At 38.4% G+C, this 19,936-nt stretch overlaps 1 protein-coding gene across 2 annotated transcripts in view; it reads right to left on the bottom strand.

Moving 5' to 3' along the window:
• Positions 1-1,373: 1,373 nt before the first annotated feature.
• The window catches only part of LOC121862330 (beta-catenin-like protein 1), a 28,567-nt gene continuing 10,004 nt past the window's right edge, over positions 1,374-19,936 (bottom strand). For both annotated transcript variants that reach the window (XM_042360524.1, XM_042360525.1), the window contains exons 6-11: positions 18,222-18,445; positions 17,535-17,683; positions 11,895-12,069; positions 8,822-9,007; positions 5,969-6,155; positions 1,374-1,885 (exon numbers count right to left, since the gene is read on the bottom strand). In XM_042360524.1, the coding sequence (XP_042216458.1) occupies positions 1,788-1,885; positions 5,969-6,155; positions 8,822-9,007; positions 11,895-12,069; positions 17,535-17,683; positions 18,222-18,445 (1,019 nt within the window). In that variant the 3' untranslated portion in view covers positions 1,374-1,787. The remainder of the gene's footprint in view (positions 1,886-5,968; positions 6,156-8,821; positions 9,008-11,894; positions 12,070-17,534; positions 17,684-18,221; positions 18,446-19,936) is intronic.

The raw sequence follows: 19,936 nt of genomic DNA on the forward strand, positions 1-19,936 counted from the left end.
TTTTACCAATTCAGGTCAAAATGAATAACAAAAATTTTAATACAGGACATACCCTGTACTTCACTTTTACGAGTTTCACATTAACGATTCACCACAATTACGACAGTAATGAAATGCAACACAACACATTAACGATACATTTCAACACAATAACAATCAGTAACACAAGTCGACAGTCACTCTGGGCAGCCATCTTGATAACGTCAGTGAGCGGAATTTGTTTTGATCAGAGCGTGTGAACAGGAGGTCTGATGTAACCTACTCACTTATGTGTGACCGTGTTGTGTAACCTCGTCCTGTGGTGTGGTGAAGCATAGACTATGAGTAGCATAGGAGGAGCTGGTGTTGCTGGAGGGTCAGGAGGTGGAGGATAAACAGCCGGCATTCAAGAGGGAGATGACTGCACTGTTTATGATAATGTTCAAGATTTACCTGTGTGTGATCTGTCAGATGATTTACCACTAGTCTTCACTGGCTTTGAGACTGAAGGATCAGTTGGTGGTGGTGGGGTAGTAGTGCAGTGTAGGGACAGGGGCAGGGAGGCACAAACAGCCTCCTTAAGCAGTTCGATGAGTGTCTAAAGGTTACTCATTATTAGTTATTAACTCTACATGCAGTATTAATGCGTGTGAATAAGTGGTTGTAACTTTTGTGGGGTTTATAGGGGTGAAAGTGTCTGAGGGCTGGTACCAATTGACCCATTTAACATGTAAATTATACTCACCACATTAACGATTTTCACTTTAACAACCGTTTTTGTGGTACCAATTAGTCGTTAAAGTGAAGTGTGGACTTATCAAACTGTAGCAAGTGGGTTGGTTGTCCGCTGCTCGTTTGCTTGTTCGCGGCCCCACTAGGGGGGTAGACAGAGGTGAGAACGTCGCTGCTGCCTTGTTGCACGGCAGACACAATCCAGCCTTCACCACAGCTGCTACTTCACCCCACTGTTTGATTCCAACTCTGGTTGTGTACTCATCTGAGGTTCCTGGGGCTCGTGGGCTGATTCCCCAGTCCTTCACTATTTGGCTGTCAACTCTGGACACCTACTCCAGCTATTGCCCCGACTGCCACGTGATCGCCACTTCCTCCACGCCCTATCCACCGTCCGTGCCCTGGCGTCTCTCCTGTGTGGCAAGACATCGCCCACCAATGCCAGCGCCAAGTGAGGAAGTTGCCCTGGTCCTTCCCCCTGAGAGCGGATCACCGCATTACCAGAACATTCCACCATGCTGGTTAGGAGGAATATTCATCTGCAGCCGTAGGAATTACCTGTACTTTGTTGTATTGATTGTTTTGTTTTAAGTAATTGTTTGACTCCAGTGCTGTTTATTTAATATTTGTGTGAGTGGTGTCCGAGTTAAATTATTGTGATTATTTTCGTAGTAAAGAGATGACAATCTCTAACGGTTGTTTGTTACCCCTTGGAAACCCATGGTTCTTGACTTTCCTTTTTATAAGATCCTGATTACGCTGGCAAGGGATTTATATCCTACAGGCAAGACATTTACAGCAGTATTAATGTGTGTGAATAAGTGGTTGTAATTTTTGTGGGGTTTATAAGGGGTGAAAGTGTCTGAGGGCTGGTACCAATTGACCCATTTAGCATGTAAACTATACTCACCACATTACAGATTTCCACTTTAACAACAGTTTTTTGGTACCAATTAGTCGTTAAAGTGAAGTATCGACTTATCAAACTATTCTACTAAAGAATATTTTGCAAAATAGCAAACAGTGTATGCCCTGAAAAAACTTAAATCGTACTCCCCACAAGAATGGGTTCTGTATTAAGTGTTCTGGAATTTATCAAGAAGATCCAGTATTCTGTCTTGTTCTTCTGCTTGAGCTTCAGAGCTGGAAGTGTCGCCTAAGTTACTTGCATATTCTGTTGAAAGGAAAATGAAAAGAATAAGTCAACATCATACACCATAACAATGGTAGACATGTGATCCAGTACAAAGAAAGAGCTTCATTTTCAGCTCAAATAGACAAGCCGCCATTGAACTTCAGCCATTTTATTTGAAATTTTGTTTCCTTTTATTTTTAGAATTTTATAATGTTTGAATGTCATGTAATTGTGACGGAATTAGGTCTAGGGCCAAATGAACAACTACATGGTGATTGAACGTGCCATAAATTTGGTGGCTTGTTAGAATGTTTTTTTCTATAACAGTGCCATTAATTGGGAGTTGTCGGTCGATGGAATGCTAGATAAGAGAGGGTCAACCTGTATTTATCACATTTCCAATACAGGGGGTCCTCGACTTACGAACGTCTGACTTACGAAAGCCCACCGATACAAACAGGGTTAAACTTGAAATTTACAGTATTTTATTTACCTGATGACTTATTTTTTACTTTCATTAACTGTATTTTGTATTTCTATTTCTTCTTTTATCTTAAATTAAGTGATTTTAGATGTATATAAAGACTTAGGCTATGATATAGTGGGATTTTAATTGTTGTTCTGTAAGTACAGTATGCATATAGCATGTGTTCCGACTTACATACAAATCCGACTTTAGAACATCCTCAGGAACGGAACTTGTTCATAACCCGGGGACCCCCTGTACAGTATTTAGTTCTGGCAAATCTCAGGAAATTTTATCTTGTCATCATTATTATCCTTAATTCCATGGGTTCACCATGATCACCTGATAGCACATTGTACCAGTTGCCATCTGGCAAATTTTAAGCAAGTTTTATGGCTGGACACCCTTTCCATAAAAACCTTTGAGAAATATACACAGTTGGTCACTGCAAGCAGCCTTTGTAAGACTGCTAACTCCACCTCTCCTTGGCACCTTCCACATACCTCATAATAATTTTTGATTGGCTGCTCAAATTGGGTTACCACATGTGGGTGGAACTTGGGGAAATGAGAAGTAATGCTTCAAACTAGTTCTATACATTATATTTCCTGCAACTGTATTTTTTTAAGGCTCCACATAATTCTTATGCAGGAGAGATTGATTACTGTAATTAATTCTCCCACCACATGTGACTTAACAAATATTATTCCTTTGAGGGATCTAACAATTAATTCCCCAGGTCAGAAGATTAATTTATCACTGAAAATACAGTAGAGTCTCACTACCTTTAAAAACACACTCAAACAAATGAGCATATAAACTTACAGAATTGTAGTCACAGTCAAAAGTAATCATCCACCCCTCCTATTACCATACCCGCAAGATCAAGGCCTTTCTCCAAGATGGGTCATAAGAGAGTGGTGGAGGTATTGCTGGGGGTAGAACTAAGGGTGGCATAACCAGGTAAGGTAGGAGGGTGTAAGTCAAGGGCCTCATATGTAGTGAGAGTGTATGTGGTCTTAGAATTATCCTTAACACATGAAGATGGTGAAAAAGTTGGTGGAGGTAGCTTCATGCTGACGGCCTTAATGACCCTGGCAGATGATAGGCGTGAAGCCCAAACAACTAACCAACCAACCAACCAACCAACCAGGAGGGTGAGTGTCCAGGGAGGTGAAACATGGACTTAACTTTCCCCAAATTATTTATGCCTTTACTTGAGATTCTGGGAAGGAATGCGAGTGAGTTTTTGGCAGGTAATGTATCAATAGAGTTAATAAGGCATCTGGCTTCTGTGAGGGAAAGCCCCTGATATGACAACATAAGAGAGGAGGGGGTGTGGGACTGTGCGTGTTCACTACCAGAAACAATTAGGCCATTATTTGAGCACTTCCACCTCTCGCCAGTACCATTCTTGAAAATAAGAAATCACTCTTAATTTATAGGAAGAATTAAGAATGAATTGTTGGATAGAATGTGACTTGTCCACCCTGTAATGTGTTTATTAAAGTTGTGAAAATCAAAGTAAAGTGATGAAGTGGGAGAGGCAATGGCATTTGCCCATTGCTCCACACCCAGCCCAGGATGAATACTAATGAAGGTTGAATGGTGAGTCATGGGCAAATTATTGGTTTGTGCGTGACTGGTTATAATAGGAGGAGACAGGGCTGGGTGGGTCATCAAGTATTCTTTCTTCAGACAGGCTAACATACTTGCTTGTTGAAGGTATTGGATCATCTTTAGGGAATGAAGAGGCAGCAGTGGTGAGGCGTGAGGAGACAGCAATGGGGGACTTCTTAAAATATGTCCAATTTAGACTGCAGAGTTTTCCTTTTATGTTCATTGTAAATCTCCCTGTTGCAAGCTATCATACGGTGTCACATTACGACCAAATGTCGGGACTTGAAAATACGTACAGGGTAATGTGAAAAATATTTCAAACGACCATGGCCGTCATATGTTCGGGTTGTCGTAAGTCGAATATGCCATAAGTCGAGGAGAGCCTGTATATAGCGAACATCCTTGGACCCTATCTCGTAATATATCTCGACCCTACTATATATATAAACATATTTGAATTCTTAATTCATATAAATTATATATTTTTTAGGCCGGGGAGAATATGACTGACAGGTGAGGAGGACACTGGATGGGCTATTGAGATTCTGTGTGACCTGTATTGGTAAATATTAAAAATAAGTGTGATTCCCACTGTTATTGCCGCTGGCTTCAGCTACACAGTGCTGGCATTTGCTGCCTCCATCACCTCCACTCAGCACTGAGTGCCTCCCAGCACCTCAACCGATGTGCTGTCTACAAGTGTCACATTACTCAAACAAACATAAATCTCCCAGCCTACGACTACACACGTCGCAACCTTCCTTGTAGACTGTAGAGGTGTTGTGACTCCCCTGTGGCCACGTGACCTGCGACCTAGCCAGATGTTTGTAAACGTCGCAGCCATAGAACAATCGTTTTGGAGCGTTACCACCCACAGGGAACCGCGTGGACAGTGTTAATACATTGTTAGAAATAGTTTATTTATGAGAATAATGAAGATGTAAGAGAGAGGAGTGAAACGAGCTGAGGGGATGTTTACAGCTGAGCTGTCCTGGTTTCTGCTGAATAGACAGTTCTGCAGGTGTTGTGACTGTGTCTGGCCTGCCTGACGCCAGAACACGATCTACAGCAATACTGTGAGGATCTCCACTCTCTGCTGGCAGTAGTGAACATACGCCATCACAGTCCTGTCCCTGAGTTTTGTGCTAAGACAATTTAGGAAGTACTGTTGTCTCTTGGAACACCATACTGATTTACATCGACCAGCATTTGTAAGTACAGCCTACGTGATGACATACCCCCCAGTACTGAAATATTGTGGACTAATTATGCCTACTCATTTTCTGCCTTATCTGGAGAATCTGGAGCAATAAGACAATGTGGAATGAAGTGCAACTATGATTAATAGAGTTATGAACCTTTTATTATGTTACTATGTTTAGTGATCTTATGTAGTTAAGATAAAATTGTGTGAGACAAACAAATTATGTATCAGATGGATCACCATGTGATACTAATGAAAGCCTTGTTCTCTGCAGGTTTTTGACCATATCAATAAATATTGAGTGCGTCAAAAGGCAGTTTTCAATCATTCCCTTCGACTTGCCTGTCACCCGATCGTCCTTACCTAAGGCGGTTACAACAACCCTTGTATTCAATATTTCTCTTCATATCAATGTTATTATAAATATCTAATTACTGTTGTTTGAAACTGAACAACAATCTGAAAAATTTATATAATTAGGAAATGGATGGCACATGATAATAACTATAAAATAAGAGTCCTCATCTATTGCTCCTTCAGACATGTAAACTTAATAGTGAAGAAAAAAAACTTAATCCATCCTTCCCCTCCTTCTTTCATGAATTTCCCTTTCTTCAATCCATTCCCTCTATGATGAGCAGCTTGCATCGCATACCACCTTCTCACACCCCCCACCAAATTGACCATTTCCCTCTCTCCACCCCACGTGACTTACCGTGCAGAAAGGACCCTACCAAGCGCAGGGGTTAGGTGGTGGAGTGGATGATTACTTTTGACCATTACTGTACAGTACTTGCAATACTCAGATGGAAATATAAAAAAATATTCATACCTCTCATGATATTCTTAATGGTCTTCACAGAAGCATTACGAAGGTTAAGAATTTTCAGAACTCGTCTCTTAATGGAGGGAGGTCCAGTGGCACACACATCCAGCATAATGTAGTCAACCAACTGGAGTGAAAACAGCCCTCCATCTAATCGCCTCAAATACAAATCATCTTCATCTAAATTTTCTGCCTGAAAAAGTATAAATTAACTAATTAATAATTTTTATTGGTGAAATACAGTACTGTATAGTTATCTGATGGCTAGAAAAATTTTAAGCGATATAAAGAGCAGTATATACTGTACCTAAAAAGTACAATATAGAGTAAAGAGTTCTATAAATGCCACATTTTCTGTCATTGGAAATGACAGAGAAGTGTGTGCATGTAAATGCAAGTGTGCACATGAGTGTGAATGGGTACACAAGTCTAGCAGTGAGTGGATGCAATAAGAGTGTGAATATATTTAAGAGTGTGGGTATGTGACTGAACAAGTGCACGAGGGTTGACTGCATGCAATCAATTTTGTGTCTAGATGAGTAAGTAGACACATGTGTGCACCCTAGAGTGTACCGGTGTCTTCTTTTGTGCATAGTTTACAATCCTGTCATATTTTTTGACATTTGACTGCCACTCTGCACTGCTGATGTGTACAATGATCTTAGCTTATAAAATTTTTTTTGCCTCTTTCAGATGTGTACACTGCATTTGCATTATTTGTGAATGTATAATTTTTATGTATGTGTTCAAGTTTTCATCTTGTACAGTGGTCCCTTGGTTAACGAACGCCTTGGTTAACAAAATTTCGGTTAACGAATTACCTTCCATAAGAATATTCAATTCGGTTAACGAACAAAAATTCGGTTAACGAAATTCTTACGAAAACATGTCAACATGTTTCGCTTGCTCATCAGCTGGTAGATTAGTCCGCCAATACAGTAATCGGTTCCAGGGCTTAAATTCGTTCCCATTTGAGTAAATATCAAGAAGGTTGTGCTATTAAATATTTTTCTAAGTTTTATATTAAAATTATTAGTCATTTTAACACTTATTTAACATAATTGCAGTACATGGAACTAGTTTTTGGTGCGCCCATCAGCCACTTCACTCGCCCACCAAGGCGTCTGTTTGTGTCTCTGCTCAGTGGAGGTAACATCTTGCTTGAGGCCCTCTTGAACATAAACTATTTTTACGTTTTTACGGTACAATTATTGGTCATTCTGAAATTTATTTAACATATTGATAATATATAGCGCAGTGCAATGTTCTCATATTTTGGGTATCATATGATGCAAAATTTAGTGTAACTTTAGAATACAATAATTGTTTTTTAAATCAGTAGCGTCTACATTATAAATAAGTCACAATCACAACAGCACATTCCATAATGTGTAATAAAATATAAATAATCAATATTATTAATGAATGACTTTACAGTATTATGTAAATACTCACCAACTCATACAAACTGTTGATATACTGTACACAAGTGGCTGGCACTGGCCCACAAGATCAGGAAAACACTACCTTTTCAAAAAGAATCTGGCCCTTATGCTTAGATGAATATCCTCTCTCTTACCATCTGATATGGTAGAGAAACGCTTGGCAGACACATTAAAAATAAATCCAAGAAATCTGGGGGTTGGTTGATTTGTCACTCTGGCTCTGAGTGCCACATGTGCTGGTGCAGATTACTGCATTGAAACATCAATTCTGGGAAAATTTCTCAGTTTTGGAATTCATAGCTTTTAGACTTCAGATAATTGATTGATAGATTGATTCATAGATTTTAGGCTCAAAGACAAGCACTGGAGCCAATGTGTGGTAATTTGGGGTATCCCTTACATAAAAATGACCACATCATATTAAAACAAATTGAAACCAGCTATTGCTTCACCCCCTCCGACTAACGGGGCGGACTTCCTCTTAGTTGCCGATTTTTTTTTTTAGAAATAATGATACAGAAGTTCTTGAAATCTATATTGTACTGTATTCTTGATCTTACACATGCATGTTGCACTTTTTATTTTTGCAACATGAAGTCTCTTATTTTCACACATCAGCACAACACATAATGTAGATGAAACTCAAATATGGGTACATACATACTGTATATAGTACAGTACCAAAGTGGGACCAACACCACTCCTCACAGGCTTGGCATTACAATGATCTTTGTAAAGCAAGCCTTCCCTTACAACAAGAAGTCAGTTCAGAGCAACTTATGTATCAGAAGCAGGCTAAGGCCTTAAATTTGCTTAATCCTTTGAGGATGGTGATGGCAACTTTAGGTCTTTACCCACTGAATGGAGGAATATTGAATTAAAGAAAATATTAAAAATAAATTAACCTTTCAATCTTACCTTAAGCTCCAGATTTACACCATCAAGGTTCAAGGAATCACTCAAATCCCATGTGGGAGCCTCATGGCTGGACATAAGGCATATGGAAGCTACCCCCACCATTGCCAGCATATTCCACATCTTTATCACTCAAATTCACCTAAGATTCAATAGATTCTCTGGTCAAATCCTTAGGAAATTTACTATCTTCACTTTATTGCTGTTACTATGTATGGAAGGGTTATCCTTGTGTCCAGACTCAAATACAGTATAATGAAGTCAATTTCCTCCTGCATGGGGCACTGCACGTGAGTGGATGTGGTATGTCTCTACTAAGCCATGGATCATGGCCTAGTTGTGGTATATGTCCACAGCAATGTTACCCTCCATCCTGCAACTGTTGTTGGATGTGTCCACTAGGAGTTAAGCTAACTCTTTTCATGCAACCCCATCTGTTTAAATGATATCTGAGAATACAGTATATTTAAACTACCAAAATAACCATAAGACTGTTTACCTTGGCTTGTTCTTCTAGTGCATAGTTGGTTGCAAGTACTTTCTCCAAGTACTTGAAATGTAGCTCCAACAACCTGTCAACTTTCTCATGATCATTTTCAGTGAACTTATTGATGAGGCGAGTCCGCTGGTTAGGCCGACAGTTGCGTAGGAGGGACATGATGATGGAGACTACGTGTTCTTCGTGCTAAAATACACAAATGTAATAAAAAAATAATATTAGTGAGACATGAACAGGGAGGATTCACAGGTGTCAGAAACAGGACTTACTTAATTATGGACACATCAATATTAAGCTTACTTATTATCACCCTAACCACACCATAAACCTCTGCAAATATCTTCCCTGACTCAACTAAGCTCCACACATTTGATCTCACATAGGCTTCAGCCCACCTGACAATGTTTTTCACTAAGCTTTGTGGTGGGTTATTTCTAAGCAACTGATGCTGTATTTGTTGATATACTGTACAGTGGTCTCTCGGTTAACAGACGGTTCAATTAACAAAATTTCGGTTAACGAATTACCTCCCATAAGGATCTTCAATTTGGTTAACGAACAAAACTTCGATTAACGAAATCCTTACGACAAACACGCTTTGTTGTGAGCATTAGCTGATCAGCTGAAGGGCTAGTCTGCCAATACAGTAATCTGTTCTATGTTTACATTTGTTTCCAGTGGAGTAAATACCAAAAAAATTGTGCTCTTTAATATTTGTGCATTTTCTATATTAAAATTATTGGTCATTCTAAAATTTAGCCATCCAAGCTCTGTCAACATAAAGTTTTTCAACTATTATTTTTGGCTCAATATATGTAACTTTATTCATTTATTGAAACTCATTTACATGCACACACCGTCCTAAGGGCAAAGCTGTACTGTATGTACATATAATCAGAATAATGTACAAAATGATTACTAAAATTTTTGACTAGTGCAAACTATCACGTTTACTGTACATTCAAATTAATCACTATCTTATAAGAATTCCAGCAATGTAAATTATATTCTCCCCGGTCACTTCTATGACATTTGATAAGCAAAAAATAAAAACTCAATCTAAAGGACATAAATAAACAAATAAATACTTCACTAGACCTTTGGCGCCAACTGTCAAACATGTCACTGTCACCTCCCCTTCCTCCCTCCCAGCCAATGTTTGGTGGTTTTTGGCTTACAGTTTTTATCTAATATAATATCACAGACTAAAGTTAGGAGAATATAATTTGCATTGCTGGAATCCTTGCAAGACAGCAAATAATTTGAATATAAACATCATATATTTTGCACAAGAGATAAAAATTAATCACCTGTATCACATTACAGTAGTGATTTAAGAGTAAGAGTGTATATGTACAATATATATAGTGATTTAAGGGTGATTTAGGGAATTTTAGGAGTGTTTCTGACTTTATGCATTTTTTGTCTTTACAGGTACTTTGTATGTACTTTTTCTGTGAGTTGGAACCAATTGGAACCAATAATTTTCGCATTTTCGACTTATGACCTGATCATCGGTCCCTAAACCCGTCGTAAGTTGGGGACTGACTGTATATAGCGCAGTGCAGTGCTGATTTAAATAAAATAATCTTTAATTACAGCTAGTGTACTTAAAATTTTATTGTTGAAATTACTGCATCAAGCATGGGTCCAACATTCTACATACACACCTCAAAGTAAGTGTACTGTACTGCATTTTGTTTATACTTTGTATGTACTTTTCTGTGAGTTGGAACCAATTACCCAATATCCCAAAGAAATAATGGATTCAGTTAACAAACGACTCTGTGGAACGAATTGTGTTAGTTAACCGAGGGACCACTTTATAGTATAAAAAATCAGAGTCAACTATGATGATGCAATGGAAGACAGGAATAAAATGTAAACACCTTGGGGAGAATATCAGGCAAGACTATTTTGGCATATAATTTCTTTCTACAGTCATCCCTTGTTTACCACGCCTAATTGGGACCGCGCCGAGTGCGTGATAACGAAAAACGCGATATCGAAAGCACAGAACCTATGGGATTTATTCTAATTGGTTCCAGGCACCCAAGACCCAACCCCAATTTTCCCATTTTATGACCATTTAGACCCACTAAAGATACAGATAATGTTATGTAAGTATCAGAAACACACATAGGCATGGCTAAGTTTATTACAAAGTGATGAAAACGGTACGCTCAATACTGTAGTCCACAAAACATGTAGCTATGCTTTCTTTATTTGAGTCCCCCGTCTGAGGAGTCCGTTTTCTCATCGCTTCAGGACGCCTGAGTCCTCCGTTTTCTCTCAATCTTAGAGTGCACCCGAGACTTCGTTATTCCTTAGTAATAACACAGAATTTGAAATTGCAACTGGGGTTGCAATTGTTGAGGCAACTTAGATATGTCTGATTACAGCAAATGTGTTATTGTCAATTTGTAGGAGAAAGATTTTATCCTCAATAGATGTAAGTGAAGCAAATGGGTAAAAACACCTGGGGGCAACTGCGTAATAACGAAATTCTCGGCTTGAAAAATGCGCTTTAACAGCAGGTGTGCAGATTTTGATGGAGGCGTGATAATGAAAATCGTGATAACCAAGGGATGACTGTACTGTGATTTATAATACCAATATCACCTTAAGCATAACTAACTAATACACTATATTCAATTACAGGTATGGAGTATTGATATACAGTGCCTAATTTCAACAAGCAGGAGCAGATTGCTTCTACCCAGCAAAATACCTGTACTTGTATTGTCAATATGTATGTGTGTGCCAAATATGATACGTGTAAAGAAAAGTGCACAAACATTTCATTATCCCACTAGACTAATTGGGGAATATTAAATTACTGTATACAAAGAAAAATATTAATGTCAAAACAATTTTATTAAAAAATTCCCAATAAAGAAAAAGGAAGTCAATATTTATGTTTTTCGCTTTGCTTCATGTCCCCCCCTCTTCCACCGTACTAACCTCGCACCCTGCCCACAAAGGAGGTGCGCTGCCAGTTTGGGAACCACTGGGATAAGAGGTTTAAGTTGAGAGTACACATGACATAAACATAGGAAACAATTTATCACACCTGATCTTTGGTGAGTCCTTTCTTCCCATGTTTGCCTGGGGTCTTCATAAACAGTGGAAAAATGGTTCGAAGGCCTAAGATCTCAACAAATTTGTTACAGTTGTCAGCACCTTCTGCTCCTGTTAGTGCATGATCCAACACACGGAGAGCTCCATTGCGAGACAGCTTTTTCTCTCTATTGGGATAATGATGATAAGAGATACAGACAGGCAGTTATCTACTTTGCATAAAATTCTAACTTAAAAAATATGCATGAATACATTAACAGGTGTGGGACCATTTATCCTACATGCATGGGACCTGGGGTTTAGTGGATAAGGTTTATTTCTGTAAATTGGAGAGCCAGGCCTCAAATGTACAAATTGAACAGTCACTGTAACCTATTGTTTAATCACAATGACTAATTTTTCAATCATAGGCCTATCTTTGAGTAATAGTGACCTATCTTTAAGTTACAATTACTGTACTTATTTTTCTGTCAATAACCTACATTTCAAAGAGCTTACTATGTAAATTTAAATGATCATATACAGTAATATCCTGGTTAGTGCTACTCCATAGTGTGGTTTCATTATAATGCTCTTGCTTGCATCTTGGAGCTATAGAGAAAAGAAAAAAAATTCATAAAAGCAGTCAAAAGTCATGAGTTCGAACACATCAGAACATGCCAAGAGCTGCTTTCTTTGTTTTTACTCACTCGGCCAATCAGCACCAAATGCTCTCTGTTTACAATACAGTACAGTGGTCCCTCGGTTAACGAGCGCCTCGGTTAACAAGATTACGAGTTACCTTCCATAAGATTCTTAACTTCGGTTAACGAGCAATCCCTCGATTAACAAGTTTCTTACGAGCCGACCTCAACATGTTTTCGCTTGCAATTGGCGGTCCACCAGCTGTAGTATTAGTCCGCCAATACAGTAATCGGTTCTAGGGCTTATATTCCTTACCATTTTAGTAAATATCAAGAAGTTTATACTATTCAATAATTTTAAAAGTTTAATATTAAAATTTTTAGTAATTTTAACAATTATTGAACATAATTGAAGGTAAGGAAACTAGTTTCATGCGCGCCATCCAGCCTGTCAACACATCAAACAGGCGTCAGTCTTTGTGTCTTTTCAGTGGAGGTAACATCTTGCTTGAGACTCTTCAACTAAACGCTTTTTTTCTGTGTTTGCAAGCAAATTATTGGTCATTTTGAAATTTATTTTACATATTGACAATATATAATGCAGTGCAGTGTTGATTTAAAGAAAATAATCTTGAAATACGCCAAGAGAACTAAAATTTTATGGGTGAAATGGCGCCATGGGGTGACTTCTCTTCCACCCCAATGCCTTCTCTTCTCCCTTCTCCTCCACCCCCATTCTAATTCCCATCATCATCATCCAGGAGCCTTCTACATACACACCTCAAAGTAAGTGTACTTTTCTACCTTTTTTGTTGAATTTAGGCAATTTTCGGTGAGCTGGAACCAATTACCCAAAAACCCATTGAAACAAAGGTTTCGGTTAACGAGTTTTTTGGTAAACGAGCAACCTTCTAGAACGGATTGTGCTCGTCAACCGAGGGACCACTGTACAGTACAAATTTTGCCACGCTTACACTGTGTACACATTCTTGCTGACTCCACGATTTTTTTTACTACTGTGACTATTTTCTAAACATCATGTCTCCCACTGCTGTTGTGATGTGTTACTGGTTTAGTGCTTTGTTGGTAAGTACCCATGACCATAGTTGATTAATAAATGTGATTTACAATTCTATATTAAGTGTAGGTCTTATTGTATGACATACAATATAATTGTGTGTGGTTAACTGAAACACAAGTGTGTGGTAACAGGTTGAAGATAAGCTATTGAGAAGCGCTTGCCAACACACTCGGTGTGTGTTACCACTCCCTTCCAGTCCAACTATCTAATCACCCTCACCTTCCTGCTTTCTCACTCCATATTTCAAAATGTTATGTAACATAATATTAAAGGGATACAACATTGTTCACATATACTTGCACTCAATTTTATGGGTAGATAACAGCTGTTCAACAGCATCAGGCAATGCTGCAAGTGCAGTGTTACTAAAGAAACCAATAGACACATAACCTCCTCACCACTTAGCACACCAATAGACACATCACCTCCTCACCTCATTTTACAAAGAGGTGGTCATCTACACAGTAAAGGCCACAGTATTAAAAAAATCATCTGTCTAAGACTCTAAGCAATATGATTATTTTGTACAGATCTACACAAGGAATCTGCATGGGTGTTTATACACCTGTAAAATTAAAATTTACATTATGTAGCGTTTCATATGCAATGTAGTGCAACAATGTAATAAATATAACAATTCTTGACCAACTTCATATACTGTACAGGTATCCCTCGTTTAATGAAGGGATTGAATTCCTAAAAAACTAATGTTTAGCAAAATTATCACTACAGGAGGGAAAACAGTGAGGTAGAGAGAGAACAACAGGTTAAAAAAGAAGGGTGGTAAACAATGAGTATAGTGCTCCTTCCTTTAAACAAGTTTGTTATAAATGGTTTAAAGTTAAATGATTAATTTATTAACATAAAAAATTCTATATAAATGACATGATTCAGAGTTAAACAATTTAGTGAGAACAAGGCGAGCCTAATTCGAACCAATTTTAAATTGCATACGTAAAAAATGAAGAAAAAAATTGCTATGAAAAATTACAAAATTAATACAGTACTGTACATAGAATATCACAAGTGAACGTGGGCCCTTCGTGCCCGGTGAAAGTTTGAACAAAAGTTCGATTAACGAAATCCTTATGACAAACACGTTTTGTTTTGAGCATCAACTGATGGGCTAGTCTGCCAATTCAATAATCTGTTCTATGTTTACATTCGTTTCCAGTGGAATAAATATCAAGAAAGTTGTGCTCTTTAATATTTTTGCATTTTTTTTATTAAAATTATCAGTCATTTTAAAATTTAGTTAATATATTGATAATATATGCAATACAAGGAACTAGTTTTTTGTGCGCCCATCAGCCGCTTGACTCACCCACCAGGCGTCAGTGTGGCTTTGTTTACAGTGGAGTGAACATCGATTTTGTTGGTGTCAATTTCAATTTCAATTGTTTATTCCTTGATAGAGGAAGCGGGATCCTAGTGCTGTCACTAGGTACCCCTGTACAATGACACCAGACGTATCTGGCAAGTGTGACAAGTATATACAGTATAAATATTATAAAGGGGCTTACTAAAGCCTAAGGAAGGAAGGATATTCCTTTAACACATAATCAATGTTATTTACAAAATATCTGGCCAGTATGGGGAGGATCATCGTGTCTCCATCAGGGGGTCGTGGAGTGGTGGTCCAGCAGGCGTCACGGAAGCGTTGCGTGTGGGGACATCTTAGGAGGTAGTGGATAAGGGTGCTGCTGTTGGGTCTTCTGCATAATGCACAAGAGCGTTGCTCAGGGGATGCGGGGATACCAATCTCCCAAGCAAAGTCAGTGTTGGTGTCTTGAATATTTTTGCATTTTTACATTAAAATTATTGGTCACTCTGAAATTTAGTTAACATTGATAATATATAGAGCAGTGCAGTGTTGATTTAAATAAAATAATCTTGAATTACACCTAGTGAACTTAAAATTTTATTGGTGAAATTACTGCATCAAGCATGGGTTCCCTGAAAGAGGATTTCTCTTCCATCCCCACTTCCTTCTCTTCTCCATTCTCCTCCACCTCCCCACTTCTAATTCCCATCATCATCATCAACCAGGAACCTTCTACATACACACCTCAAAGTAAGGTACTTTACTGCATTTTTTTTACTTTGTATGTACTTTTCTGTGAGCTGGAACCAATTACCCAATATCTTATTGAAACAATGGATTCAGTTAACGAAATTTTCGGTTAACGAACGACTCTGTGGAACGAATTGTATTTGTTAACCGAGGGACCACTGCACAGTACTGTACAATATTGTATAGTAGAATGAGTGAGAGAGGCAGAGTGTTGGTGAGATGCAATGGGTGGGATGGAAGAGGAAGGTGGGAAGTGGGTGGGAGGCAGTGGATATCATGCTAATCTGCTCTGGCTAAAGCAAAATCCATCACTGAAATTATGATTTAGGTGGTGGAAGGGGAGATAGTGGTGGTGGTATTGGAGCTGGTGGGGGAAGGGGTGATAGTGGTAAGGAGATGATGCATCAACCAGTTTGTTTGGGTACACTGGCTGCAGCACTGCCAGACACAACTGAACAGCTGATGTCTACCCCTTGAGTGTAAGTATAAATGAACAATGTCATATTCCTTCCATATTACGTTACATAAATTTTAAATTATGGAGTGAGAAAGGAGAAAAATGGGGGTGATTAGAGAGGTGGAGTGGAAAGAAGTGTTAACACACAGTGGGTGTGTTGCCAAGTGCATGCTTATCTGTGTCGGTAACATCTGAACATTCAACCAGAGAATACACACGTCTTTGTCGCTTGGCTGGATCAGGAACCTTAACACTCTTCCTGTTCACAGGTGCCATGGTGGAAAGTAAGTAAAAGTTACATAAACTGCACCAAAAACAAGCACGGAGCAGGAAACTGTCTGCAAACACCAACCAAATCAATGTGGGGAAACAAATGTTATTGCTGGAAGCTGGCACCATGAGCCGTGCTGCAATCACTTGGCAGTTGCTGCTACCGCTGGCTCTCGCAGACCTGCTGCTGTCCCATGACAATTCCGTGATAACCCAGATCAATCAGTGATAAGCGTATACATGGTCACAACTGAGGATAGTGTGATAAACCAGATCAGCCATTATAGGGTCCTGTGATTATCGAGGACACTTGTACACCCACAAAAAAATTATTCAGCACCCTTGGCTCTGATACACCCCTGCAACGATCACTGGTACAGAAGCTGTGATTACATGGTGTGGTTGGTACCCCTGTCTCTCTCTCTCTCTCTCTCTGTGTGTACAGAGAGAGAGAGGGGTACCAACCACACCATGTAATCACAGCTTCTGTACCAGTGATCGTCGCGGGGGTGTATCAGAGCAAAGGGTGCCAAATAATTTTTTAGTGGGTGTACTTTCTATACTTTTCTTGCACTTCTCCCCTTCAATACTATTTCTTCTCTTTATCAAGGTTTCTGTTCCATTTCATCCACTCTATACAAATGGCAATATTGGAGTAAAGAATGGTTCCTATGCAGAATGTTCTAGATATAAATATACTAGAACCTCTATACACCGGACTTTAATACGCCAGAATTAACTTTTTTCGGACTCTATGAGGTGCTCCAGAATGCCCCTCTATTCACCAAAAACATTTTAAAAAGTCCGTAAAATCGAGTAATAGTCCGGACAGTTTGAGTGTTTGTATGTGCTATTGAACGTCTGTCCGTGGGTGACACTCTCATATCCCAGTTTTTCTTTATTCATAAGGCAAACGAGCACATTTAAATGACTTTTTCACCTATTCTGTGGTTTCCAGTGCAGCTTTAAACTTACACATAACACTTTACAGTATGAAACAGTTAGGTGGAAACAGTTGGTGATATTTCTGATTTTCTTGAAACAATCCAAATAAGCAGGGGTATGAAGGTACTGTACTATTGTATGTATGATTATAATACATTAGTACTTAGGTGATTAATTCTAACCTGAGCATAAGATTCATTAGCTGAAGACCTTCCCCCCGCAGGAACAGATCACGGTTGGCAAGAAGCATCAAGCAAGAACACAAAGTGTCAAAAAGGTTTTCCATCATTTCCTGTTCTTCACTAGTAGATGGGTCATGTCGTTTGTACACCTGTGGAGAGGACATATTCTTAGTAAATCACAGAGTGCAGTGCAGTAGTATCTACATCTTTAAATACAGTGGCAATAAAGATGAAAACACTTGATCACGCAGAAACTAATAATTATGAATAAGAAATATAATAAATATTTTGAGCATTATTTATAATGATTTTCTTTATTAAGAGAAAATTTATACAGTACTGTACCCCATAACCAAGTGAAAGGAGGCATTCAGCATAGAGATCCTATGGTAAGTATTATACTGCATATACTGTAAAATACATGAGAATGATTAGAGAATTATAACAAAATGTTTTTTGGAAATCCCTTTCCCCAATATCAAATTATTTGTATAACAATGCCTCCTGTCTTTCAATACAGGGTACAGTATAAACTTTATATGTTAGACGCTCAAGTTTACTGTATGCATATGCATTAAAGCAGGAGAATTTTTAAAATTATAAAACTAAAGGCCCTCCAATCAAGAAGGTAGGTAGTATAGCATAATTTCTATTTATATTCTTTTTAATATATATGGAAATGCTTACAGCCAACTGCTGAAGGAGTACATCAATGCCATCCATTTCTCCCAAAAGACGGCGATTTTCCTCATGACTCTGAACACAAATTGCCAGGATCTCTGAGGCATACAATTTATTGGCATCAAAAGGCAGCTTTGCACGAAGCCGCTTCAAAAGCCAAGCCAAGAGTCCACCAGGCCCTGCTTCACCACAGATCTCAGGTCGTACTTCAGCCAAGTTTTCAATAATTCCTGTATAAACAAATTACATACAGATTAGTAATTAGCACATATAAAATTATTTCATACATTTATGCAAATTTCACCAAATTAGTTACACTTCAAATGTCATTCATTTCATTTATTCATTCTGATTTGAGTAGTTCCTTATGTTTAATCCTTAACCCCTACGCTCCGGTTGACTTTCCGGAACGCCCATCTAGGGCACCCTGGTCGACGTTCGGGAACGTGCACCTTTTTGCGGTATTGTTTGAATGACCAGTGCGGCTTATTACATTCCAGTGTGACTATTTGCCTGTCAGGCCACACACTCAGCCACAGGGAAGCTTCCTGAATGTAAGTACCTACTTTTGTTTATTTAATTTTCATTGTTTGTCCAATTTATTATGTTGTATCAAAGTAATATTGCTAAAACTAGTGTACAATTCTTGTAGTGTAGTGTAGCATTACTGGAAAATAAGGCTGTAATTATGTTATAAATGTATTTATTTGTGGAATTATTATTCCGATAAATATTTCTATGCATTACTTGCTCTACCAAACACAAAGACAGCCAGATAGCCTGGCGACAGACTGCATGTGTGTCGCCGAGCACTTTTTATGAAAAATAATGCAAGTAAAATATTCTAAATGAATTATTTATAGCAAATAAGTATTATGATCAGAATATACTGTATATGTATTACTGGCCATCCTGGACACAAAGGCAAGCAGAAACTGGGTGCAGCTTAGAGATCAGGAGGAAAGCTAGATAGAAGTGCTTCTCCAAATGCTGCACATGTACCGGGTAGGAGTTCAGTACATCATCACATGTGTTCAAGGTGTGGGAGACTGGAGTAGTTGCAGTAATTTTGACTGCAAAGTCATCTTAGAAAAATGATGGCATAACACCATTGTATATGAACTCTTGTTTGCTTTTGCCCTTACCAAGTTGATATCTCACTCCCATTAACCTGTTCTCCATCTTATAATATATATGTATATATATATATATATATATATATAAATAAATATACACAGTGACCCCTCCGTTAACGAACTCAATCCGTTCCAGAAGGTCGTTCGTTAACCGAAACCATTGTTTCAATGGGTTTTTGGGTAATTGGTTCCAGCTCACCGAAAATTTCCTAAATTCAACAAAAATGGTAGAAAAGTTCACTTACTTTGAGGTGTGTATGTAGAAGGCTCCTGGATGATGATGATGATGATGGGATTTAGAATGGTGGTGGAGGAGAAGGGAGAAGAGAAGGCATTGGGGTGGAAGAGAAGTCACCCCATGGCGCCATTTCACCCATAAAATTTTAGCTCTCTGGTGTAATTCAAGATTATTTTCTTTAAATCAACACTGCACTGCATTATATATTGTCAATATGTAAAATATATTTCAAAATGACCAATAATTTGCTTGGAAACACAGAAAAAAGCGTTTAGTTGAAGAGAGTCTCAAGCAAGATGTTACCTCCAGTGAAAACAGAGAGAGACTAACTCCTGTTTGCTGTGTTA

Source organism: Homarus americanus, unplaced genomic scaffold (genome assembly GCF_018991925.1).
Source record: "Homarus americanus isolate GMGI-L3 unplaced genomic scaffold, GMGI_Hamer_2.0 scaffold31037, whole genome shotgun sequence".
NCBI lineage: Eukaryota > Metazoa > Arthropoda > Malacostraca > Decapoda > Nephropidae > Homarus > Homarus americanus.